Source organism: Pristis pectinata, chromosome 10 (assembly GCF_009764475.1).
Source record: "Pristis pectinata isolate sPriPec2 chromosome 10, sPriPec2.1.pri, whole genome shotgun sequence".
Lineage (NCBI taxonomy): Eukaryota > Metazoa > Chordata > Chondrichthyes > Rhinopristiformes > Pristidae > Pristis > Pristis pectinata.
This window is the reverse complement of record NC_067414.1, coordinates 12,111,558-12,137,641: the sequence shown is the minus strand read 5'-3', so window position 1 is coordinate 12,137,641 and position 26,084 is coordinate 12,111,558. Positions and strand designations below refer to the sequence as shown.

General features: G+C 46.1%; 2 protein-coding genes across 7 annotated transcripts in view; one reads left to right on the top strand and one right to left on the bottom strand.

The window, feature by feature from the left end:
- The window catches only part of vit (vitrin), a 61,199-nt gene extending 40,097 nt beyond the window's left edge, over positions 1-21,102 (top strand). For all 5 annotated transcript variants that reach the window (XM_052024500.1, XM_052024503.1, XM_052024501.1 and 2 more), the window contains 5 exons: positions 871-1,018; positions 1,425-1,528; positions 3,312-3,538; positions 15,827-16,340; positions 18,364-21,102. In XM_052024500.1, coding sequence (XP_051880460.1) covers positions 871-1,018; positions 1,425-1,528; positions 3,312-3,538; positions 15,827-16,340; positions 18,364-18,542 — 1,172 coding nt within the window. In that variant the 3' untranslated portion in view covers positions 18,543-21,102. The remainder of the gene's footprint in view (positions 1-870; positions 1,019-1,424; positions 1,529-3,311; positions 3,539-15,826; positions 16,341-18,363) is intronic.
- A 1,975-nt stretch (positions 21,103-23,077) lies between these two features.
- Positions 23,078-26,084, bottom strand: part of strn (striatin, calmodulin binding protein) — a 76,412-nt gene continuing 73,405 nt past the window's right edge. For both annotated transcript variants that reach the window (XM_052024504.1, XM_052024505.1), the window contains exon 18: positions 23,078-25,618. In XM_052024504.1, the coding sequence (XP_051880464.1) occupies positions 25,449-25,618 (170 nt within the window). In that variant the 3' untranslated portion in view covers positions 23,078-25,448. The remainder of the gene's footprint in view (positions 25,619-26,084) is intronic.

The window sequence follows — 26,084 nt, the reverse complement described above, 5'->3', positions numbered from 1 at the left end:
GTGAGGCAAGGGCCGGCTTCCATTTGCTTTTCTCAATGATCTGACCACAGGGACTCTGATCTCTCTGCTGCTTATCATTTACAAAGTACTCTGATTTGTGGATCCAGATTGGTATCGTTACTTGTGTGCACATTGAATTCTACCCGCCACCGTTTTGTCTACTGACCAGTTCATGACGGTCCTTCTCCCACTGCCCGGGCTGTTAGCGGTCCGAGCCATCTCAGTGTTACCTGCTGCGTGGATATACAACCTTCCCCTCCTCCCCCCATCATGATGAAGAGCTGAGGCTACAGAACAGATCCTTCTCACATATCCCCTCCCATCCTTATAAATGTCAGAAATAGAAGCAAGAGTAGACCGTTCAGCCCATCATGCCTCCTATCCGTTACCTTAAACCTCAGTGACGTTTTGCTGTGCTAACCCCATAGTCCCTTAATACCCAGTGATTTCCCAGTGTTGGCTGCAGTGCACTTTCTGATTCATTTTCCTTTCCAAGCCTCTTTGCAACTCCACCTGACACTTCCTTGCCTGATCCAGCAGCTCACCAGTGCTGCGGTGGGTGGTAGGGGTGCGAGGTGGGGTCAAGGTCAGCCCCTGTATCTCGATGAACTTCTCCCATGCAACTTCTAACCAGCTGCCTGTTCCTGGAGTCAGGGATGACCCTCCTCGACATTTGCAGACTGCCCATCATCTTCCTCCTCTCCTGGTTCCACCTACTAGCCCCTGCCTCACCTCTCTATACCGGCTCTCTTCCCACAACATTCACAGTCCTGATGCAGGGTCTCGACCCAAAACGTCGACCATCCCTATCCCTCCACAGATGCTGCCTGACCCACTGAGTCCCTCCAGCAGTTTGATTTTTGCTTGCAGATTGCAAGGTGGACCTTGCCTTCCTGGTGGATGGAAGCTGGAGCATAGGAAGACGAAGATTTGGAATTCAGAAGAAGTTCTTGATGAGCGTGGCAGAAGCCCTTGATATTGGAATCGCAGGCCCCCTCATCGGCATCGTCCAGTTTGGGTGAGTAGAGTCAATAGCAACGCCTGAGCCCTGGAATTCCCTTCTGTTCATCTCCTCTCTGTCGCTTTAAGGTCTATCTCTTTCGCCAGCAGCCTTTGATCAACAGAGTCTTGAGCTGAAATGTCGACCATCCCTCTGCCTCCACAGATGCTGCCCGACCCGTTGAGTTCCTCCAGCTGTTTGTCTTTTGCTCCAGATTCCACCATCTGCAATCGCTTGCGTCCCCTACCCTAATTTTAGTTTGGGACGTGTCACCGCTTTGAAGGCACCATTACGCGATGAAGAACGCAAAACAAAATAGGGGAGGAGAGCACTTTGGAATGTCCTAGTGTAGTGAGAGGCAGGAGGTAAATGCCAGCTATTTCTTTACTGAATGGTAATGGATACTGATGTTCTGCCGTTCCAGGACTAATGCCAGCATTGAGTTCAATCTCCAGACCTACCACAACTCCCGCCATCTTAAAAGTGCCATTGAAAAGATTCCACAGAAAGGTGGTCTCTCCAATGTGGGTAAGTGCCATCTCCTTCCTGAGGTCCCACTCACGTCACCAGCCCTTCCCCTTCCAGGTGCCGGAAGGAGGTTGTTTCAGTGGCTTGTCCAAAGCAGTGCTCCACACTGTGGGAATCCTGGCATTTTGAAGCCACACTGAAGACCCTGTGTTTTGAAGAACCTTTTTCAGAAGCTGAAGACCAGCTTGCTGTCATTTGTTTACCCCTCGACTCCCACCCACCCCACATCTGATCCTACCCCATCACTTGTGTATTCGTCCAACACTTCCCCATTCTTGAAGTCCAGAAGAAGGGTCCTGACCCGAAACATTGACCGCCTGCTTTTCTCCACGGATGCTGCCTGGCCTGTGGAGTTCCTCCAGCATCGTCGTGTTTTTCATCTGGATTCCAGCGTCTGCAGTCCTTTGTTTCTCCACTTCCCCATTCTTCCTAAATGTTCCCCAACACTCCTCACCACCTCCCCCAACAATCCCCCACCAGTCTTCCCATTGTGCTCCCACCAGGAGGAAGATCCTTTGCTCAAGCTGGCAGGTGTGTTCCTGGAGTTTGCTTAATCCCGGACTCCGGAATTCCCCCTCCAACCTCTCCACCGTTCTCCCCTCCTTCAGCAAGGCCACCTGTGGTGAAATGGTCTGACTTTATTGTGGAGGTCACTGCAGTGTAACGGAGCCTCTGCTGTGTAGGCTAGTTTAGAGAGCCCCATTATTATCAAAGGGTTTTGGCAGTAGGCAACTGCTCCCACTGCTCATTCTTCTGAGTCGGAAAGCTGTGGCTTCAAATCTCACTCCAGAGACTGGAGCACAAAATCGAGGCAGAGCTGAAGTGGTGCATCACCATCAGACGTGGTGCCTGCGGCTCTCCCTAGTGGATAGAAAAGGTCCCATGGCACAAGTTCGGAGAGAGTGGGTGTGGTCTCCCAGGTCAATATCCATCCCTCCTCCAACATCTAGATTATTACAACTGCCATATTGCGGGATCTTGCTGTGTGCATCTCCCGCTTTACAGCTATGGCTATATTTCAAAAGTGCATTGGCTGGGACAATTTGAAGTGGACATGCACGGTGCTACTGAAATAACGTTGATCAAAGCAGTGTGTTCCTACTTGTGTAGACACCACTCAGCTAGAAATCAACACACCCATCAGCAGGTTGCTTGGTTACCTTTGACTGCTCCCCTGGACACTTGCAGCTTGGTTGTCCTCCAGCGGACACACACATGGGGCTGCTAGTCCAATGAACCTGTAGCTCGTGGTCATCCGAAGGGGGGATGCCAGATGACGTCCCCACGCGAGAACCCACGGCTAACACAGGAACTTGCGTGCAGGCCTGTCCTGTGCTGCAAGAACAAGGGAGACTCTGTTTAACAAAACCCATCTGCGTGGGTTTCCTCCGGGTGCTCCGGTTTCCTCCCACATTCCAAAGACGGGTGGGTTGGTAGGTGAATTGACCAGTGTAAATTACCCCTAGTGTGTAGGTGAGTAGAATCCGGAGGGAATTGATGGAAGTGTGGGGAGAGTCAAATGGGATTAGTGAAGGGCCTACTTTCATGCTGTACAACTCTATGACCTCTGAGGTCCATTTTTAGGGCACAATATACATTAGGGTCTTACGTTTCATAGTGAAGTGATGATCTTTGATGGGTTAAGATGGACGGTCCATCAGAGATCAATAATTCCATATTCAGGTCAACTGCCTCAAACGGGGGTTGTGAAACACGGCCGGGGTGATGACATATGACAACACAAGTTGGAACCCGGTCGGAGTGTGGACCCTCTCTTTTGCAGGCCGAGCACTCAGTCACACCATTGGCAACTTCTTCTCCAGCGAGCAGGGCAACCGTGGAGGAGCCCCCAACGTGGTGGTGGTCCTGGTCGACGGCTGGCCCACCGACAAGGTCGGAGAAACCGCTCGCCTCGCCAGGGAGTCCGGCATCAACATCTTCTTCATTACCGTGGAAGGTGCTGATCAAAACGAAAGGCAAAACATGGTCGAGAAAGACTTTGTGGACAAGGTGAACTCACAGATCTTCCAACAATCCATAAAATTGAACATCCACTTAATGGCCCACCCAATTTGGCAACAATACCTCACCCACACCTATCCAAATCCTTATAAAAATTGGCAAATAACAAAAGGTTAGTTCAAAACGCCGGGGCACAGACGTCAAATCTGCTTTTGGTAACACGGTGTCCCTGCCTCACAGCACCGGAGACCCAGATTCAATCGCGACCTTGGGCGCTGTCTGTGTGGAGTTTGCACGTTCTCCCTGTGACCGTGTGGGCTTCCTCCGGGTGCTCCAGTTCCCTCCCACATCCCAAAGACGTGCAGGTTGGTAGGTTAATTGGCCACTGTAGATTGCCCCTAGTGTGTATGTGAGAGTGGTAGTATGAAGGGGGAGCTGTTGGTAGAGTGGTGGGAATAAAATGGAATTGGTGTAACTAGGTGCTTGATGATCAGCACAGACTCAGTGGGCTGAAGGGCTGTTTGACTGTATCTCAGCTGTGTGTGACCCACACCCTGATTAGTGTGTACTGGCGTCCATGGTGATGTTGCCACTGTCAGTTCATGGTGTAGCAGTGCAGAAACACAGAGATGAACCACTGACCATTCAGCCCACCAAACTCAAGGCTGTCCCAGTGAGCTAACGGGTCTCCTGCTCCTTCCTCACAATATCACTTCAACGTTAACCCTTTCTCCATCCTCACACTGTACTCTTCTGGAGAAGCAGCACTGAATTCTAACTTCCCTATATCTAACCCTAAAAGGTCTTTGCCGGATCACCCCTGAACTCTCCCAATTCCAGCAGTAAAGTCCCTCACATCTCATCCCCGCTATTGTCCCTGATTTTAAACATCTTCATTTAGTTTTGGATCTGGCCATCAGTGGCAAGGCTGACATTTAATTCAAATTTCAGAATGCACAGAGCAGATACATTCCAGCAACAGGGAACCCACCACACGAAACTAAAGAGGTTAGAGATAATGTCAAACTTGAAGAATGGGTGTAGGTGAGAAGACTGGACAGAACATAAAAGCAGCAGTGAATGGGCAAATGGGACTAGTCTCGATAAGTACAGTGGCCGGCATGGATATCGTGGGCCGAAGGGCCAGGTTCTCGTGCTATGACTAAAAGATTCATGAGGACGTGGAAAAGGTTAAAAGATGAGATAAGATAAAGATGAGATAAAGAATGTGAGTCTGACGAATTAATTGTGGAAAACGAGATGGCAAATGATTTAAATCGGTAACTTGCATCTTGTTTTCTCTCTGAGAGTTGAGAGGCTCTGGAGCTCCACAGACGGGGTGGAAACAGAGTGGTTGAATATTTTTAAGGCTGAGGTACATCGATTCTTGCTAAGCGAGAAGGGGGTGGAGGTGAGAGGTTACCACGGTTAGGTGGGGATGTGGGGTTGAGGTTAGAATCAGGTCAGCCAGGATTATAACAAATGGTCATAGAGTCATATAACACAGAGAAAGGCCATTCAGCCCAACTCCTCCATGCCAACCAAGATGCCTGTCTAAGCGAGTCCCATTTGCTCGTGTTTGGCCCATATCCCTCCAAACCTTAAATTGGAATTGGTTTATTATTGTCACTTGTATCGAGGTACGGTGAAAAACTTGTCTTGCATGCCGTTCGTACAGATCAATTCATTACACAGTGCATTGAGGCAGTACAAGGTAAGATAATAACAGAATACGGAGTAAAGTGTCACAGCTACAGGGAAAGTGCAGTGCAGGTAGACATTAAGGTGCAAGGTCACAACAAGGTAGATTGTGAGGTCAAGAGTCTATCTTATCGTACTCGGGAATCATTCAATGGTCTTATAACAGTGGGATAGAAGCCGTCCTTGAGCCTGGTGGTTTGTGCTTTCAGGCTTTTGTATCTTCTGCTCCATGGGAGAGGAGAGAAGAGAGAATATCCAGGGTGGATGGGGGTCTTTGATTATGTTGGCTGCTTTACCGAGGCAGCGAGAAGTGTAGACAGAGTCTATGGAGGGGAGGCTGGTTTCTGTGATGTGCTGAGCTGTGTCCACAACTCTCTGCAGTTTCTTGCCATACCAAGCAGTTGCCGTACCAAGCCATGATGCATCCAGATAGGATGCTTTCTATGGTGCATCGATAAAAGTTGGTGAGTGTCAGAGGGGACAAACCAAATTTCATTAGCCTCCTGAGGAAGTAGCGGTGCTGGTGAGCTTTCTTGGCTGTGGCATCGATGTGAGATCAGGACAGGCTGTTGGTGATGTTCACTCCTCGGAACTTGAAGCTCTCAACCCTCTCGACCTCAGCACCATTGATGTAGACAGGAGCTGACATTGAGGGAAAGGTTGTTGTCATGACACCATGTCACTAAGCTGTCTATCTCCTTCCTGTACTCTGACTCATCGTTATTTGAGATACGGCCTACAACGGTGGTATCATCTGCAAACTTGTAGATGGAGTTAGAGCAGAATCTGGCCACACAGTCGTGTAGAGTAGGGGGGCTGAGGACGCAGCCTCGTGGGGCACCAGTGTTGAGAATAATCGTGACAGAGGGGTTGCTGCCTATCCTCACTGATTGCGGTCTGTTGGTCAGAAAGTCAAGGATCCAGTTGCAGAGGGAAGTGTTGAGTCCCAGGTCTAGGAGTTTGGAGATGAGTTTGCTTGGCATTATAGTATTGAAGGTGGAGCTGTAGTCGATAAATAATAGTCTAACGTAGGTGTCCTTACTGTCCAGATGCTCCAGAGATGAGTGTAGGGCCAGGGAGATGGCGTCCACTGTAGACCTGTTTGGTTTATTATTGTCACCTGTACTGAGGTACAGTGAAAAGCTTTGTTTTGCAAGCCATCCATACAGGTCATTTCATTACATCAGTACATTGAGGTAGTACAAGGGAAAAGCAATAACAGTGTGAGTAATTCTTAGAGTTTTATAATTGAGATTTAAAAGAGTAGAACAATTAAAATAGAAGTAATGAGTAGATCTGCAGAGCTTACAACGAGTCGTCACACTCTGGTTCCATCTTAGCAGGAACCGGGGGATCGTCCTCCTGCCCCTGATTCACGTGTTCCGAGTTATCAATAGAACCAATTCCTGACTCTCTGTGAAATCTCAAGCCTGCTGCCTGCTCCGTCACCCTCCCGAGGGCAGTAATGAATTACCCCAGGAACAATAACTTTTGCAGCTTCTCTCCCAGCGGTGGGACCTCTTGGAATTAGCTCCATTACCCAGTGGAATGCAGCCACTGTTAAAAAGCCACCACCATCTGTGGAGGCGGACGATCTGTAATAGGCAAAAAACTGCAGATGCTAGGAATCCGAAATAAAACAGAAAATGCTGGGGATACTCAACCGGTCAGGCAGCAGCTGTGGAGACAGAAAGAGAGAGTTAATGTTTCAGCTCAGTGACCTTCCATCAACATTGGGCAAAGTTAGACGTGTTTTGTGCTGTAGCAAAGGGGGTGACAGGGTAGAGAACAAAGGGAGTGTCTGCAAGGAGGTGGAGACCGAGAGAGACTGAATGAGAGAACTGAAGGTTCCAGCTAGCAGAGGTGATGAAGGTTGTTAATCACGGCTAATGCGTCGGGAACAGTTCACAAGTCGGAAAGGAACCAAGTTCCCACACGGCAGAGGATGCCTGCAGCAGCCGGCAAATCCACCCTGGTGGTCTCCCAAACATTTGTTTGTATGTATGGGCTGTACATAAGTCAGGCACTCGAGAGGGCTTATAGAGGAAGAGGAATGAGTGCAGGGGAGAAAAATACAAACATCGGTGGAACTGAGATATAGAACGCTGCTGTTGCTGGATGTCTGATGTCTGGAAATGTTCAGCAGGTCAGGCAGCATCTGCGGAAAAAAGGAAATCTGGGTCAGTGTTACAGGTTGATGATTATGCAATGAAAACTGGCCAGTTCTGACACAAACTGGAATGGTTGGTTAGCTGAAATTGTTTAATTTAGTGTTATGCCAAAGTCGGTGACATGCCAAGTCAGAGAGAGGTGTTGTTCTCCCAGCTTAGGTTGAGTTCCATTGGACCAGTGAAGGAAGAGGCAACTCCAGTGCTCGATTTGAACCTGATTAAAATGATGCTGTGAGGAAGAGCCCCAGCTGGTGAAACCCTTTCAGTCCAGAGGCTGAGGTGTGTCATACTGGCACATCACAGATCAAACCCAGCTGCTGGAGCCAGATTTGGAGCGGGACCTTTGAAAAGAGGTGAGTCTCTGTGCCTGAGCTTGTGAGCTTCACCTTGCAAGAGTCTAAACGAGGCACATTTGCAAATTTTTACCAGTTGATTGGCTGATTAACAGCAGCAAATAAAGGGAAGGCAGGTATAACTGGAGTGGAGTAGATATTGAGGCTTTTCCTTAAGTGGCCTTGGTGAGAAGAGGTGAAGGTAAGTTTCTTTCTTGTTTTGGTGTTTCCTCTAGTGCCAGACTAGAGTAGTGAGAATGGCTGCAGGGTCAGTGGTGTGTTCAGCTTGTGAGATGTGGGAGTTCTGGGAGACATCCAGTCTCCCTGATAACTACATCTGCATGAGGTGCATCCAGCTGCAGCTCCTTAGAGACTGTGTTAGGGAGCTGCAGCTGGATGACCTTTGGCTCCTACAGGATACTGAGTACATAGATAAGAGCTACAGGGATGCAGCCACTCAGGCTGTAGAAGGCAGGTAGCTGGGTGACTGTCAGGAGAACAGGCAGGTAGTGTAGAGTACCCCTGTGGCTGTTCCCCTGAATAACAGGTATACTGCTCTGGATACTGTTTGGGGGGGGGGTGGAACCTACTGGGGAAAGCCACAGTGACCAGGTTTCTGGCACTGAGCCTGGTTGTGTGGTGCAGAAGGGAAGGGGGGAGAAGAGGACAGCGGTAGTGACAGGGGATTCCATAGTAAAGGGGGGCAGACAAGAGATTCTGTGGATGTGAAAGGGACTCCTAGATGGTATGTTGCCTCCTGGGTGCCAGGGTCAGGGACATCTTGGATCAGGTCCACAGTGCCCTGAAGGGGGAGGGTGCACAGCCAGAGGTTGTGGTACACATTGATACCAATGACATAGACAGGAAAAGAGATGGGGTCCTGAAGAGGGAATATAGGGAGCTAGATAGGAAGCTGAAAAGCAGGACCTCAAGGGTAGCAATCTCTGGATTGCTGCCTGTGCCATGTGCCAGTGAGGGTAAGAATAGGATGATTTGGCAGATGAATGTGTGGCTGAGAAATTGGTGCAGGGGGCAGGGTTTCAGATTTGTTGATCATTGGGATCTCTTCTGGGGAAGGTACGACCTGTACAAAAGGGACAGGTTACACCTGAACTGGAGGGGGACCAATGTTCTTGAGGGCAAACTTGCTATAACTGTAGGGGAGGGTTTAAACTAGTTTGATCTATCACTCTGGTGCACTTAGTGTACAAGTAGATGCAGAGTGTAGAAAGATTGTAAGGAAGGATAGGCCTTTGAAAGGGCAAAATTGCAGTCAGTTAGATGGGCTGAAGTGTGTCTACTTTAATGCAAGAAGTATCACGAACAAGGGTGCTGAACTTGGTGTGGACAGTACACGGAACTATGATGTGGTGGCCATTACAGAGATTTGGCTGTCGCAAGGGCAGGAATGGCTGCTGGATATTCTGGGGTTTAGATGTTTCAAAAGGGACAGGGATGGAGGTAAAAGAGGTGGGGGAGTGGCTTTGCTGATCAGGGACAGTGTCACAGCTGTAGAAAGGAGGATGTCCTGGAGGGATCGTCTACTGAGTCAGTGTGAGTGGAAGTCAGAAACGGGAAGGGAGTGATCACTCTTGGGAGTATTCTACTTCTACCCCACTGTGATAAGACTATTGAATGGTTCCCTTATACAATGATATGGACTATGACATGATCTACCTTGTTGCGTTGCACTGCACTTTCTCTGTAGCTGTGACACTTTACTCTGTACTGTTATTGTTTTTTTACCTGAACTACATCAATGTACTCTGTACTAACTCAATGTAACTGCACTGTGTAATGAAATGACCTGTATGATCTGTTTGTAAGACAAGCTTTTCGCTGTAGCTCAGTACAAGTGATGATAATAAACCTATACCAATACAGACCCCCCAAATAGCAGCAGAGACATTGAGGAGCAGATCAGGAGACAGATTTTGGAGAGGTGCAAAAATAACAGGATTGTTGTCATGGGTGATTTCAACTTCCGTAATACTGATTGGTACCTCCTTAGTGTAAAGGGGAGAGAAGGGACAGAGTTTGTTAGGTGTCCAGGAAGGATTCCTGATGCAGTACGTGGACAGGCCGACAAGAGGAGAGACCATACTGGACCTGGTACAAGGCAATGAGACTGATCAGGTTTCAGATCTCTTGGTGGGAGACCATTTTAGAGACCGTGACCATAACTCCTTGACCTTTACCATAGCCTTGGAGAGAGATAGGAGCAGACGACGTGGGAAAGTACTTAACTGGGGGAGGGGGAATTATGATGCTATTAGGCAGGAACTTGGGAGCGTAAATTGGGAACAGATGCTCTTGGGGGAAGTGCACAGCGGAAATGTGGAGGTTGTTTATGGAGTTATCGCATGGGCTTCTGGATAGGTTTGTCCCATTGAGGCAGGGTAAGGATGGTAGAATGAAGGAACTGTGGTTGACACAAGATGTAGAATATCTTAAGAGGAAGAAAGAAGCTTACCTGAGGTTTAGAAAGCATGGATCAGACAGGGCTCTGGACAGTTACGAGGTAGCCAGGAGGGAGCTTAAGAATGGACTTCAGAGAGCTAGCAGGGGGCATGAGAAGGCCTTGGTGAACAGGATGAAGGAAAACCCCAAGGTGTTCTACACGTATGTGAAGAATAAAAGGATGACTAGAGTGAGGGTCGGACCGATCAGGGATAAAAGAGGAAACATGTGCCTGGAGTCGGAAGAAGTAGGGAAGGTCCTTAATGAATACTTTGCTTCAGTATTCACCAGTGAGACCTTGACATTTGAGGATGATGTACGACAGGCTGATACGCTAGGGCATGTTGACGTGAGGATGTGCTGGAACTTTTGTAAAACATTAGGATAGATAAGTCACTGGGGCCGGATGGGATATATCCAAGATTATTATGGGAAGCTAGGGAAGAGATTGCTGTGCCCTTGACAACTATCTTTGCATCCTCACTGGCCACAGGAGTAGTGCTAGATGATTGGGTGGCAAATGTTGTTCCTTTCCTTGGGAAAAGGAGTAGGGATAACCCTGGGAATTAAAGACCAGTGAGTCTTACTTCAGTGATGGGCAAATTACTGGAGAAGATTCTTAGAGACAGGATTTATGGGCATTTGGAGAAGCATAGGCTGATTAGGGACAGTCAGCATAGCTTTGTGAGGGACCTGAGGGGCCTTGGCCTGATTGAATTCTTTGAGGATGTGACAAAGCACATTGAAGGTAGAGCAGTGGATGTGCTGTACATGGATTTTAGTAAGGCACTTGATAAGGTTCCTCATAGAAGGCTCATTCAGAAAGTCAGGAGGCATGGGATCCTGGGAAACTTGGCTGTGTGGAATTCAGAATTGGCTCTCCCATGGATGGTAAATCTAGTGTGGTAGATGGAGTGTATTCTGCCTGGAGGTCATTGACCAGTGGTGTTCTGCAGGGATCTGTTCTGGGACCCCTGCTCTTTGATTTTTATAAATGACTTGGATGAGGATGTGGAAGGGTGGGTTAGTAAGTTTGCTGATGATACAAAGGTTGGTGGTGTAGTGGATAGTGTAGAAGGTTGCTGTAGGTTACAACAGGACATTGATAGGATGCGGAGCTGGGCTGAGAAGTGGCAGATAGAGTTCAAACCAGATAAGTGTGAAGTGATACACTTTGGGAGATCGAATTTGAAGGCAGAATACAGGGTTAATGGCAGGACTCTTAACAGTGTGGAGGAACAGAGGGATCTTGGGTGGGGGGGGGGGGGCCACATCCATAGATCCCTCAAGGTTGCTGCATAAGTCGATAGGGTTGTTAAGAAGGCGTATAGAGTGTTGGCCTTCATTAGTCGGGGTATTGAGTTTAAGAGCTGCAAGGTGATGTTGCAGCTCTATAGAACTCTGGTCAGACCACACTTGAGCATTGTGTTCAGTTCTGGTTATATCATTATAGGAAGGATGTGGAAGCTTTAGAGAGGGTGCAGAGGAGATTTTTCAGGATGCTGCCTGGATTGGAGAGCATGACTCATGAAGATAGGTTGAGTAAGCTAGGGCTTTTCTCTTTGGAGAGAAGGAGGATGAGAGATGACTTGATAGAGGTGTACAAGATGATAAGAGGCATAGACTGAGTGGACGGTTAGACTTTTTCCCTGTGTGACAATGGCTAACATGAGGGGGCATAATTTTAAGGTGATTGGAGGAAGGTATAAGGGGGATGTCAAGGGTAAGTTTTTTTTTACACAGTGGTGGGTGCATGGAATGCACTGCCGATAGAGGTTGTGGGGGCAGATACATTAGGGACATTTAAGAGACTCAGACACATGAATGATAGAGCAATGGGGAGCTATGGGGGAGGGAAGGGTTAGATAGATCTTGGAGCAGGATAAAATGTCAGCACAACATTGTGGGCTGAAGGGCCTGTACTGTGATGTAGTGTTCTATGCCCTGAGATATTTCCATGTAGGATTGCTCCTCATTTACAAAAGCTACTTGCCTGGAAATTTGGTTGTGTAGGCATGGTTTGTCTGCAATAATTTTCTCAGGAGCACTAATTCCAGGAGGGGAATAAAATTATGACCTCTTCTGGTGGAATCACTCCACTCTGTAATGTTGACTGGGCACTCCTGGCCACACTTCACCCACACAGCAGTGACACCAACCTCTGGGCATTGCCCTGTTATCCAGGAAGCTAGGTCATGTTGTGTGAGGAATACCCATTGTTAGACATTCCTGGAACAATCCTGTATTCATTGTGTTGCTCTCTGCACAGTTCTGTCAACTGGGCTCTGATCTACAATAATCCCTGATCCTCTTCCCCTGAGGACTCAGGCCAGGCTTGTTATCTTTCTTCAGCACTGCTGAGGAACATATGAACAAAAATGTGCAGTTGTTGGTACTGAAGTTTGCAGCAGTGTTTGCTGGCTCTTTGCAACACTTTTAATAGCACAGATCACTTTCTAGGCCACTCTCTGCTGCCTTCTGTTTATTTGCCACTCCCTTTTCTGCTGTATGTTCCTTTCCAAAAACACTCACTTGCTTTGCCTCTGTCACTGTCTTTCTCCTTCCAGTCTCTGTACAGCTAGTGCCCCCTCACTCGGGAGTTCTTCCTTCTCAAGTCTTTGCATGTAGGAGTCTGTACCGGTGCTTTGCCGGCTCTGCACAGCTATTGATCACCTGGGGTGGATTCTGATTTTTGGTGCTGTCTGCATGAAGTTTGCATGAACTCCCTGTGACCATATGGGTTTCTTCCCACATCCTAAAGGCATGCAGGTTGGTAGGTTAATTGGCTACTGTAAGTTACCCCGAATGTGTAGGTGAGTGGTAGAATCTGGGAGGCATTAGAAGGGAATGTGGGAATAAAATAGATGGGTATTTGATGGTCAGCATGGACTCGGTGGGCCAAAGGGCCTGTTTCTGTGCTGTGTGACTCTGACTTGGATGGAGGAGTGAGTCATTTTAAATAAGGGTTTTCCCATTTAAGACTGGGGAGGCACAATGTTTACTGAGGGTTGGGCATCTTTGGAACTCTCTTCCTCTAAGGAGCATGGAAGCAAGAATGAATATTTATAAGGCAGGGAGATAGATTGATAGCTTAAAAAAATAATAGGAATGAGTAGAGTCAACATGGATTTATGACAGTAGAATTAGGTTTGATTAATCTACTGTTCAAGGACCTGATGGGTAGAATAGATAAGGAGGAATGGGTCTGGTGTATTTGGATTTTCAGAACCTTTTTTGATAAGGTTCTACAGGGGAGGTTGGTCAACAAGTTTAGAGCATGTAAGATAAGATATCTTTATTAGTTACGTGCACATTGAAACACACAGTGAAATACATCTTTTGCATAGTGTTCTGGGGGGCAGCCCACAAGTGTCACAGCACTTCTGGCCCAACATAACATGCCCACAACTCCTAACCAGTACAGCTTTGGAATGTGGGAGAAAACCCACGCAGACACAGGGAGACTGTACAAACTCCTCACAGATAGTGGCCAGAATTGAACCTGGGTTGCTGGTGCTGTAATAGTGTTATGCTAACTGCTACACTACAGTATCTGAGTAGTGTACATGGAGCTGGGGTTATATACTGATGGACTGAGAATTGGCCATTGACAGAGCAAAGAATGAGAATAAATGTCCTTGGGGTTGGCAGGCTGTGACTGGTGAGGTACCCACAGGGTGCTGGGGCCCCAGCTATTCATAATCCCTATCAATAATTTGGCTGAGGAGACCAAATTTCATACTTCCAAGTTTGCTGATGTAGATTTAAGTGGGGTTGTTAATATGGATGAGGATATAAAGAGGCTTCAGGGGATGAGGATAAGCTGAGTGAGTGAGCAGAACAAGGCAGAAGTTGTGCACTTGCTGATGTTCACAACAGAAATGCAGAGTATTCTTTAAATGGTGAGACTGGAAATGTTGATGTGTCCTTGTGTACAAGTTGCTGAAAGCTAACTTGTCGGTTCAGCAAGCAGTTAGGAAGGCCATGGGTTTGCTGACTTTATTATGAGAGGACCTGAGAGCAGAAGGTGTTTTACTGCAACGGTATAGGGCCTTGGTGAGACAACTCCTGGAGTATTGTGCAGATTATTCACATCCTTACCTTGAAAGGATATACTTGCACTAGAAGGGCAATGATTCACCAGACTGGTTCCTAGGATGAAGCATTTGGTTGACCAGGCCTCCTTCTCTGGAGTTAGAAGAATGTGATCTCATTCTTGAGGGGAGGATGTTTCCTCTGGCTGAGGAGTCCAGAACCATGGTTCACAGTCTCAGAATAAGGGGTGGGTCATTAGCACTGAGGGGAGGCGAAGTGTCCTCACTCAGGTGTTGGTGAACCTTTGGAACTCTCTCCCCTGGAAAGCTCATTCATTTAAAACTGATCGATAGATATCGAGATGTGAAGGGAATTGAGGGTTGTGGGGATAGTGCAGGAAAATGGTGCTGGGCCGTAAGGCCATAAGATCTAGGAGAAGAATCAGATTTGTTATCACTGACATGATGGAAATTTGTTGTTTTATGGCAGCAGTACAGTGCAAGACCAAAACATAAATACTATAAGTTACAAAAATAAATAGTGCAAGAGGAATAATGAGGTAGTGTTCATGGACCATTCAGAAATCCAGTGGCAGAGGGGAAGAAGCTGTTCCTGAAATGTTGAGTGTGGGTCTTCAGGCTCCTGTACCTCTTCACCAATGGTAGTAACATGAAGAGGACATGCCCTGGATGGTGAGGGTCCTTAATGATGGATGCTGCCTTCTTGAGGCAGCACCTCTTGAAGATGGCTGAGTCTACAACCCTCTGCAGCTTCTTTTGATCTTGCACGTTGGAGCCTCTGTATTGGGCGGTGATGCAACCAGTCAGAGTGCTCGTTCTGCCCATCAAGCCTGCTCCACCATTCAATCATGGCTGATTTTTTTTTTACAGTCCCATTCTCTCTCCTCCCTGTAACCCTTAACCCCCTTACCAATTAAGAACCTGCCTTAATTATACCCAACAACTTGGCCTCCACAGCCCTCTGTGGCAATGATTTCCACAGATTCACCACCCTCTGGCTGAAGTTCCTCCTCAGATCAGTTTTAAAGGGACATCCCTTTATTCTGAGGCTGTGCCCTTGGATCCTAGACTCCCCTACTAATGGAAACATCCTCTGCACGTCCACTTTATCTGGGCCTTCTTGCATTTGGTAGGTTTCAATGAGATCCCCTGTGATTCAGATGAATGGTTGCTAGATTGTGAATACCCAGGGCCCAAGCACCAATCCCTGTGGGTCCAGTGCAGACGAAGGGTATTGACTCAATGTCGACAATCCATTTCCCTCTACAGATGCTGCTTCACCTGCTGAGTTCCTCCAGCTTAGTATGTTGCCCTGGATTCTGGCTCCTGCAGTCTCTTGTCACCTGTGGGTACCCTGCCAGCCACAGCCTGCCCAACCCTGAGAAGGGTGGGATAGCCTGTTCCTGCTGGTACATTGTTGTAAGCAAAGGTGGCTGAGGGTAGGGGGGGAACATGGAGTTGGGACAACCATTGATGACGTGGATGAGCTGGATGTTCCACTCCTGTTCCGGACTTGAACGCCGGTAGGTGTTGGGCTGGGATGGGTGGGGTGGGGTGGTGCTGGCTGGGCTCTCTGACCTGCCCTCTCCTCTTTCCTTCCCCCCCCCCCCCCACCAGTCCGTGTGCAGGACCAGCGGCTACTTCTCCATCCACGTGCCCAGCTGGTTCCAGCTGCAGCGGGTGGTGGCCCCGCTGGTCAGTCGGGTGTGTGACACCGAGCGCCTGGCCTGCAGCAAGACCTGCCTCAACTCAGCCGACATCGGCTTCGTGGTGGACGGCTCCAGCAGCGTGGGCACCGGCAACTTCCGCACCGTGCTGCAGTTCGTGGCCAACATCAGCCGGGAGTTCGAGATCTCTGATACGGCCACCCGGGTGGGCGTGGTGCAGTACACCTACGAGCAGAGGCTGGAGTTTGGCTTCGGGGAACACAACACCAGGGAGGCGGTGGACAGTGCCATCAAGAACATCAGGTACTGGAGCGGGGGCACTAGCACTGGTGAGGCCATCACTTATGCCTCCAAGCACCTCTTCAGCAAGTCCAAGCCCAACAAGAGGAAGCTCATGATTGTCATCACTGATGGCCGATCGTATGATGACGTTCAGACTCCTGCACTGGCTGCCCACAGGAATGGTAAGTCACTGGAAGGGGCAGGGGAGAGTTCACATCTACAAATCCTCCCTATTGGGTAATTGTCCATTTCACTTTTGGAAGATATTCTTCATCCATTTCCAAATGACAGTGGTGATCTGGAGCACTCACTGCGAGTGAAAGATTTCAGCTCCACCAACAGTGCTGACATCCACCACTCCAGTTCCCAATCTCCCTATAAAGTGAAAACGGATTCTCCCTTGTCTATCTGGCACTGCCTCCCTGTCATCTAACACCCCTCCTCTGTCTACCAATCACCTCCGAATCCTTTCTCACCACTCCCCTTCTCTCCAAGCTGGCCATCTCCCCTCTCCACTCCCAGTCCTGATGCAGGGTTTCAACCTGAAACATCGACTATTCCTTCCCGCAGATGCTGCTCGACCCACTGAGTTGGTCCAGCAGCTTTTGTTGCTCTGGATTCCAGCATATGCAGTCAGGAGTTGTGGAGGGATGCAGCCCAGAACCTGGCCTTTGGCCACCTTTGAGTGCACATTCCACTAATCATACCCCCAAGACATCTTATTCTCCCCACCTCATCAACAGCCCTTCGCCCCCTCCTCCCCAGATCCAGACATCATCATACTATCTACACACTACAGCAGTCAATTAACTTGCCAACCTACACGTCCTTTGGGATGTGAGGGGGAACCGGAGCACCTGGAGGGAACCCACGCTGTCGCAGGTAGAATGTGTAAATTCCACACAGGCAGCACCGGAGGTCAGGATTGAACCAGTGTTGCTGGAGGTGAGAGGCAGGGCTGTGCTACTGTGCTGGCCAAATATATGGCTGAGTTAAGTCTCTCTGACCTTCTGTGTCCTAAGGAGAACAATCCACTTTGAAGAAGTCCTTCTCTTCAACATCTCACTGTTACCCCAATGTAGTTTGAACTGCTCTTTGCCAATGTTTTCACCAAGACTTGGTACCACAGCCACCTGCCTCCATCTGCTCATTATCCCCCTCATCCCCACCCTATCTGGTTCCACCTATCACCTACCAGTCTCTGCATCACCCTTCTCACTTCTATATCGCAGCTATCTTCCCTCTGCACTCTGTCCTGAAGGTCTTGACCCAAAACATCAACCATTCCATTTACCTCCACAGATGCTGCTTGACCTGCCAAGTACTTCCAGCATTTTTTTGTCCTGGCTTCTCCCATCTCCCTCCCACCATTCTGCTAAACTTCCAAGTGATGGACCAAGCCAATAATGTGCTCCAAGCAAATCTGCCCTTCTGTGCCTACTGTAGGTAACCCCAGGCCTTCCCAAGTGCTGGTACAACTGAACAGGCTTAACAAGAGGGAAGGTTGAAGGGTGACCTGACTGGGGGGGGGGGGGAAGGTCTTTAATGAAAAGATTTGGCAGGGTAGATGCAGAGAGAATCTTCCCACATGTGCAATACCCCCAAACTGGGGACCATAAAATATGTCTCATAAGATATAGAAGCAGAATTAGGCCATTCAGCCCATCAAGTCTGCTCCATCATTCAATCATGGCTGATTATTTTTCAACCCCATTCTCCTACCTTCTCTGTAACCCTTAACCCATTTAACCAATCAAGAACCTATCAATCTCTACCTTAAATACACCCAGTCACTTGGCTTCCACAGCCCTCAGTGGCAATGAATTCCACAGATTCACCACCCTGGGGCTGAAGAAATTTATTCTGCAGCTGTGCCCTCAGATCCTAGACTCTCCTACCAATGGAAACCATCCTCTCCACGTCCACTCTATCCAGGCCTTTCAGTATTCAGTAGGTAATAAAAAAAATCCAGTAGGGAAGGTGGGAGAATTTTCACTGAGAGCAGTGAGGTGAACTCGCTACTGCAGTAGTTGATGCAAGTAGCTTAGATACATTTAAGGGAATGCGTGAGAGAAAGGAATAGAAGGCTGTGTTGATGGGGTCAGGGAATAGTGTGAGAGGAGGTAAAACACCACTTTGGGCCACCTTGTCGAGGTGACTGGTTCTAAGATCAATGAAGCCATCTTACCAATCTTCTTTCTGCAGGTGTGATTGCATATGCAGTAGGGATTGCCTGGGCAGCGATGGATGAATTGGAATACATCGCCACAGACCCTGACAAGGACCACTCCTTCTTTGTTGATGATTTCGACAGTCTGTATCAGTTTGTGCCCCGGATTGTGCACAATATTTGCCAGGAATTCAATTCACAGCCACGCAACTAAGCAAACCCCATGAAGGGCTGCAAAACTCTAGCTGCTCGACTTGTACTTACTGTTTTAAAAGGCAAGCTTCAAACTATCCAGCCGACAGGGCAGACTTTGTGCCATGCCTTCAGGTTTTCTTGCTGACACCAAGCTTTTTAGAGGCATGTAGCTGAAACAGGATGACTTTCTGAGGTGTAACCATATAGGCAGGAGGCATCTGTTGCTTCACCTGATGGTACCAGTGCAACCCAGCTGTCAGGTTTGGTGTCCATGATCCCCAAATCCTTGAAGATTCCCCATTCTGGAGGCCCAACCTTGACAGCAAGGGATCACTGGGTGGCCTAGGTCCCACTCCTGGATCCCTGGGGAACAGGTCAGGTAGGAGTAGGACAATCATTTCCCATTACAGGCACCTTAGTCTGGGTGAGTAAGGTGGACCAACTTGTGCTCCAGCCATCTGAAGCCCAATGGTGGGGGAAGAGCCAAGATGTCCTGGAGGAGCTTTTCCCTCTCCCTAATGAGTAATTGAGCACAGGAAGGGTATCAAGGCTGCAGAAAGAACTCTATTCTACTAAGGCTGGTGTGGGAGGGGCTGCAGTGTAAAGGACAGAATTCAGGGAGGAAGCTAGAACCTACATCTGATTGGTGTCACTTCCTATGGTAGGTGAAGTGAGCTTCAGAAGATCCTATGCGCTGGCATTCCATGCTATGGTGGGAATAAGACATCTGGGGTGCTGGAATCCCAGTGGAACCAGAGAAAGGTGTTGACCCAGAGATTTGAGCACACAATCCAGGCCCCCAGTCAGTGTAGAACTGAAGTAACACTTGGAGGTGCCATTGTTTGGATGATATTTTAAATTGACACCCAATTGCACTCTGTCAACTGTTCACTAGTGGAAGTGACAAGTTCAATGGTGGTTTTGTGGAAGGAGTGTTAATGTCCTGGCCAGTAATTATCCTTTTTTTAAAGAACAAGAGATTGCTGTTAGTTTTCACCACATGACAATACTTTGACTTACAGGGTGGCATGGTGATGCAGCAGTTAGTGCTGCTGCCTCCCAGGTTCAATCCTGACCTCCAGTCCCGTCTGTATGGAGTTTGCATGCTCTCCTTGTGACTGTGTGGGTTTCCCTGGGGTACTCTGCCTTGCATAGATGTGCTGGTTGGTTAATTGGCTACATTAAATTGCTCTTTGGATGGGTGTCAGGAGAAATGAGAGCAGCAGTTAATGGTGAGGTGGGAGGAATGGCATCCATGCAGATGGGTGGTTGGCATGGCTGCCAAAGGGCCCATTTCTGTTCTGTCTGACTACAACATCTTGATCATGAAAAGCATTATAATAACACAAACCTTTTGATCCATTCTTTAACTGGATTAGAATCATACTCTGCAACCAACATCCCCTTGTACTCATTCTCAATAGAAATTTATCCAGTCCCACTGCAACCCAATCCCCTTCCAAGGAGAAAATGAGCAAACTGTTCTTTATACAAAGACACTAGTTTTGGAAAGAGTGGCTTTGAGGCACCAAAACCACTTACAAACCAATGCTTGCTTTGGGAAGCTCAACAATTGAAATGGAAGTTGTTCCATCTTCAATCCTAAACTCCCAGTGCACAACCCCTCATCGTGGGCATGGAACAGGAGGTGGCACCCCTCTGTAAGTAGAGTAATAGTTATGTAGGTCCACAGTATGATGCCCAAGCAGTTAAGGTGTGCTTCTGAGTCTGATCGCCCTGCAATGTGCAGTGATCTTTGAATAGTGACAAAGGACCTTACACTCTGAGCATCTGCCAGATGTTAATGTTAAAGATACTGTGCCTGAAATAGACTGCATTGGGAAGGTTGACCAATCCACAGGGCAGGTAGGTAAGACTCTCAGTAGATACAACTGGAATGGCAGTATTAGTCTAGCAGCCAAGACTGAGTTCAGATCCCACAAGTTATGAAACTAAAGTCAAGAAAATAAATGTAGTTATTTGTGATTAAAGTTTATAGAACTATTCAGAAACAAATAACTGGTTCACTAATCTCATTGGGGAAAGGAACCTCCCAACCTAGTTATCAAAATCTGTTTTAAATCCTGGAACTCCCTACCCAGTAGCAGTGTGGGAGCACCTTCTCAAGGACTGCAGTAATGCAAGATGGAACCTTACCACCACTAATTTGGGATGGATAATAAAATGCTGGCCTTGTCACCAAATAATTTAAACTGACCCTAGGTGACCAAATAACATGTAGCAAATCCTGCCCTACCATTGGTGCCCACATCCTGAGAACAAAATCACAGCAATGGTATACTTTAAGTACTGTTGTAATGGGACACTTAAGACATCTGCATTCACAGTGACTAATTTAGTGAGACAATTCTCTTGCTTAAAATGCTCATTTTTCAAGCTATGGTTCAAAAGATAACACAGCAGCTCATTTACTAAAATCAAATGTTGGATATCTGCAAAGTAACTACAGAGGCACAGTGGTCAAGATGAGGTTCTGAAAGAACATGCACACTGTCACTGGACCTTGAGTGTGAATCCTATACAATTCCCTAACCAAATAAAAGTTATGGGCATTTGAACTCTGTGATGTGTATTTGTTGAGCAGAATGAAAAACTTTTTAAAATGCAGCAGGTGGTTGTACTCTGAATAGGTTGGAGAGAAGGTTACAGTGAAATGGCTGACATGGTCATAATGTGCTGAATAGTCTTCTGTACTGTAACCATTCTATGTCAGTAGGTGCAGGTCAGAGGCTGAATATGCTGAAGTGAATAGCTCACCTCCTGAAATCCCAAACCCTCTCCACCATCAACAAAACACAAGCCACCAGAGTGATGGAATATTTTCTACTTAACAGGATGAGCACAGTTCAAACAACTCTCAAGTAGCTCCACACCATCTGGAGCAAAGCAGCCTGCACGCCTGACACCTCACCAGTCACCCTAAACCTACACTCCTTCCATCTCCAGCACACAGACACACCACCAATAACATGCAGTTACTTGTCTCTGCTCCACCAACAGCATCATATAAACCTGACATCAACCAACGAGGAGGACAAGGGCAGCAGGTGCATGGCAATACCCTTAAGTTGCACACCATCCTGACTTGGAAATGCATTGCCAGTCCTGCAACCTTGCAGGGATTAAATCCTGGGACTCACTCCCCAGCAGAACATAGTCGTCCAAGGCAGCAGCTTAAGGACATTTTAGGATGGGCAATAAATGCTGGTCTCACAAGCAACAGCCAGATCCTGAAAGTGAATAATTAATATATAAAAAGAGTATATTCCAAGGCCATGAAAGATGCTGTGTAAATCTAAATCTTATCTACAGCCCCATCTACAACTTATCCCCATGACATCGTGGTCTCACCTTATCACAGCTATTCCCTTTGTCCTCTCCAACATTTTCTCTGCAACTTAAAACCTATTCTTTCTGAGTTCAGAGTTTCCTTGACCCAACACATTAACTCTGTTTCACTTTCCATAGATGCAGGCTGAACTGCTGAGAGTTTCCTGCATTTTCTGTTTTTTTTAAATATATTCAGGTTTCTGGCATCTGCAGTTTGGATTGCTCTTAATTTTTGGCCAATGCCAGCAGAGTATCCCACAGAAGATCAGTTGCACACAGATTTCTTCCTTCAGCTGTCTGGTACACATTGGTGTAGAGCCACAATTACCCATACCATTTTTAAAAATTTATTTCAGTATGCTTCGCAACTCCAGAACTTCATAGTTGTACAATCAATGCACTTGTTTAAATCATGTCCTAGCTCCTCAAATACTCCTTTCACTTACTTTTGATCGGCAGCCAGAAGGTATCCAACTAAATGCAGACAAAAATTAACAGTACCATTCAATGGTTGCTCCGCAATAAAGCGAACTAATATGAAGGTTTGAATTGCTCGTATCCAAATTGATTCTTTTCCTTAAGTCTGTTAATTTTCTTTGCAGTGACGATGATTGGCATTTACCTGCAAATGCCAATCCATCTGCTAGTTCCCCTCTGAAATAATTTTGCAAATGTTGATCATTTATATGGGTGGATGGGGCAAGGGAAGCAGTGTGGAGAAAGACAGAAAATCTTCTCCATCCTCCCCAAAAAGTTCTTGGGAGTAATTCATATTTTCTTTTAAATCCAACACACCCAGGCAGATATTTGGCACTGCTATTTTACTTTCCCCCACTGGGTCAAAAATTGTTTTGCAAACATTCACAATTTAACTTGTGGGGCTCACTGAGTTGCTGTGTGCATTATTCTTGCTGCTCCTTCCTGAATTAGGGGTAGCTCTTGTAGATACTTGGGACTTCAGGAATACAGTTTTCAAGCTGTAAATCTGGCTGAGCTACGGGACTCCAATTGCATTACCTTTGGGATGAACTACAGGGAAAGAGTGCTGATGTCCTAATTCCTCTGCACCATCCAGCCCTTCAAGGTGGTCAAATTTAAATTGTGCTGGACAATTACTTACATGTAAGCAATTCTAACACATCACAATACTTCAGATGGGACAGATTTGTATACTGACATGGAAAACAAACCAAATACAAGATGCCAAATGATAAAATAGCTTTATTATGGACAAGATGACAATATTGTAGAGGCTGACAGTTTATTCATGAAAAACACCTTGTAGTGGAAAATATTTCTAGCTGAGTAGTTTTTCCTCAAGGTTAGAGAGCTCTTTCCCTACAAATGAAGAATTGGACCCAAGTACAAGTAGGCATATAAATATATATATGGAGCCGGTGTGGGGGTGGGGTGGGGTGGGAGGGGCAAATCACGCAACTGCCACCTTGCGCACAAACAATCCAAAAATTCTTTGTGGACATTCAATTTCATCAGTGGACTGATTTTTATGTACATAAATGAAGGAATGGAGAAACACATTTTAAAGGCCAGTCAAAATAAAAATGCATGTCCACATTTCTAATAATGGAAAAGAAATGAAGTAACTAACAAAGGGGATTAGTTAGACTGAAGGAAAGAAGAGCCCATGGGATCTGGCCGAAAAACCTCATCAGTCCTTTATTTGGAACAAATACACGCTGGTATAATCAAATGAGCATTAAAGTTTATCTGAGAGGATAGTCTAGTTATCAATAAACATCACTCAAAATTCCATTTCCTTAAACAGCTGAGTCTTGGTTATGACGCCCTTTTTTCATGGGATCATTGACAGGAAGCGTTTATTACTTTTGTCAATGTCTAAAAGAACAGATGACTTGGCTAAATTTATAAACTGCAAATGCATCAATTTCTGAAATATCAGAATTTTATTACCAATAAAATCTATCACTTTCCATTTCAGAAAAGAGATGAGAACATCATAGAATAACAATTGCCTTTTTACAAGAAAATTATCTTTTAGTAGGTATCAAATAACCATGATGCTTAGAAGCCTCTCCTATGCAGTTTGATCAAAACATGATCACTTTTCTAAAAAAAAACACAGGTAGAAGTAGCAAATGTGCCCAACACACAAACTCACTCATTGCATTGATGCTCCTTCCAAATACATACCACTGTCAGTATTAAAGATGGTCCATTTTGAAATACTTTATATGCCCATATATTCATTTTTAAAATATATTTCACTTCCTAAATAGCTTGCTACTGGACCAAGAAATGGGAAATTTTAGCAAGCTAACTTTAAAGCAGGATTCCCTATTTGAAATGCCAAACAGTTACAACTGTTGGCCAATGTCAAACATGTTCAATATTTAAATTTTTTAAAAGGAATTAGTTAGTTTGATTTAATGCCATTTTTGTCCTCTAGCACAAAGAATCATTGCTGTAAAATTACCTTACTCTTGTGTCCAGCAGTGTTCGGTGGCAGTCAAGATTGTGCCATTAAAAAAATGACCTGTCACTTGAAAACCAGATTAGTAAGATCTCTTAAAATAGCACAGTGCTACATTCTATTCTCATACCATCACCCAAGGCGCATATACCAGTTCAATGAAGTGTTAATGCCATGGTTTATGAATTACAAAGAAATCCCAAGAGTAAAAACACCCCAACAATAATACTATTAAACATTCCATCGCTGTGTTTACAATATGTAGTTCTCCAGGCCATTAAAATTAAAATGTACTTTTAGTGAAAGGATTAGACATTCAAATACCCAATGTTAAAGCCCCATTTAAGACACAAATCTACTACTGTGCTTAAAAAGTATATCTTTTTATAACTGTAGTTAAAAATGTCAGTGTTTATCTAAGTGCTAAACAAATGCCTTAAATGTATAATTATTCACAACTCCAAATGAAGTGTAGCTGTATGCCATTAAATTTACTGACGATTCAAATTTACCTTAAAACTTCATAAACAGTCTTTAAGGAGAAATGAGTTCACGGATCACACAGCTGCTGGCACAAGTCTAATACAGTCAGGCAGCTAGAACAATAATCAACTACAGATATTGTTTCCCATATGTAAACATTCAGTTTTATTGTACAATTGTTTAAGAGGTTTTTTTCTTATTGTTTAGCAAATGTTTGGCATCTTATCTTTGAAAATACTCTACTGTTGGACTTTTACAGCTCCCTTTAACCTGGAATTGATGCAGCTTGCCTCTCCACTCTATAGACACTCCTTGCTAGCTGCCCAGCACAGAGAACAAACTTCACCTTTCATACAGGTACTGCTTGGTGTGCCGAATTCTCCAAGAGGAGGAAATATACCCAAACCCAGCTTTATCCAGGCCTGCCTGGATAAACAGGGCAGCTCCAGGATAATAGAAATTAAGTTAAGGAAAAACATAAACAACAAATCCCTTGGACCTAAGCACGGCTGTTTCAGAACTGTGGTCTCTGCAATCCAAGTACTGCGGAGTACTGGGCAGTAAATGTTATCCCTATGTCTGGCAGTGTCATAGACACTAATTGAAAATAGAGGGTCTGAAGTAGTATACAGAAAACTATCATACAAATACTTTGGCCAGTGCATCTGCCCCAGCACTGGCGATATAACATTTGGAAGGATGAAATGCCACATCATGGATGGACTCATCAAACTTTTTACGATGTGCAGTGAACTCCTGAATGCAGGTCTTTGTCTCAAGGCTCCACAAACGAATTGAAGAGTCATGACCTTTTAAGGGTGAGCAAAAACATTGTTAATTAGTAAATGACAATACTCATCTGACACTTAAAAAGTTGGATCATTTCCTTGGTCAGTAATGCATGGCTAACTATTCCTGTGCTGATCTGGCCTCTGAAACAAGTTAACAAGAAATGAAAAATATAAAAGGTTTGAATGTACCAGCCACCTTCATGTCTTGAACATGAAGTCCAAGCTATCTGGCAGGCTTAAACATTCTCAGAATATGCCTGCCAAGAGGCTGAATTTCATTCCTTCCACTAGCCACTCTTCTACGTCAAGCAGTTTAAATCCACAAAAGGGAGCAGTTTGCACACACCTGTCAGAAGCTTTATCTGCACCGACTCATAAAAGAGGAGTTAGAGTGTGCACAAGCGATAACTGACATCCAGGACTGCTATGCATCAATATAAGGGAACGGGCCCAATGGTCTTTAAATTTTACAATCTCTTTGACT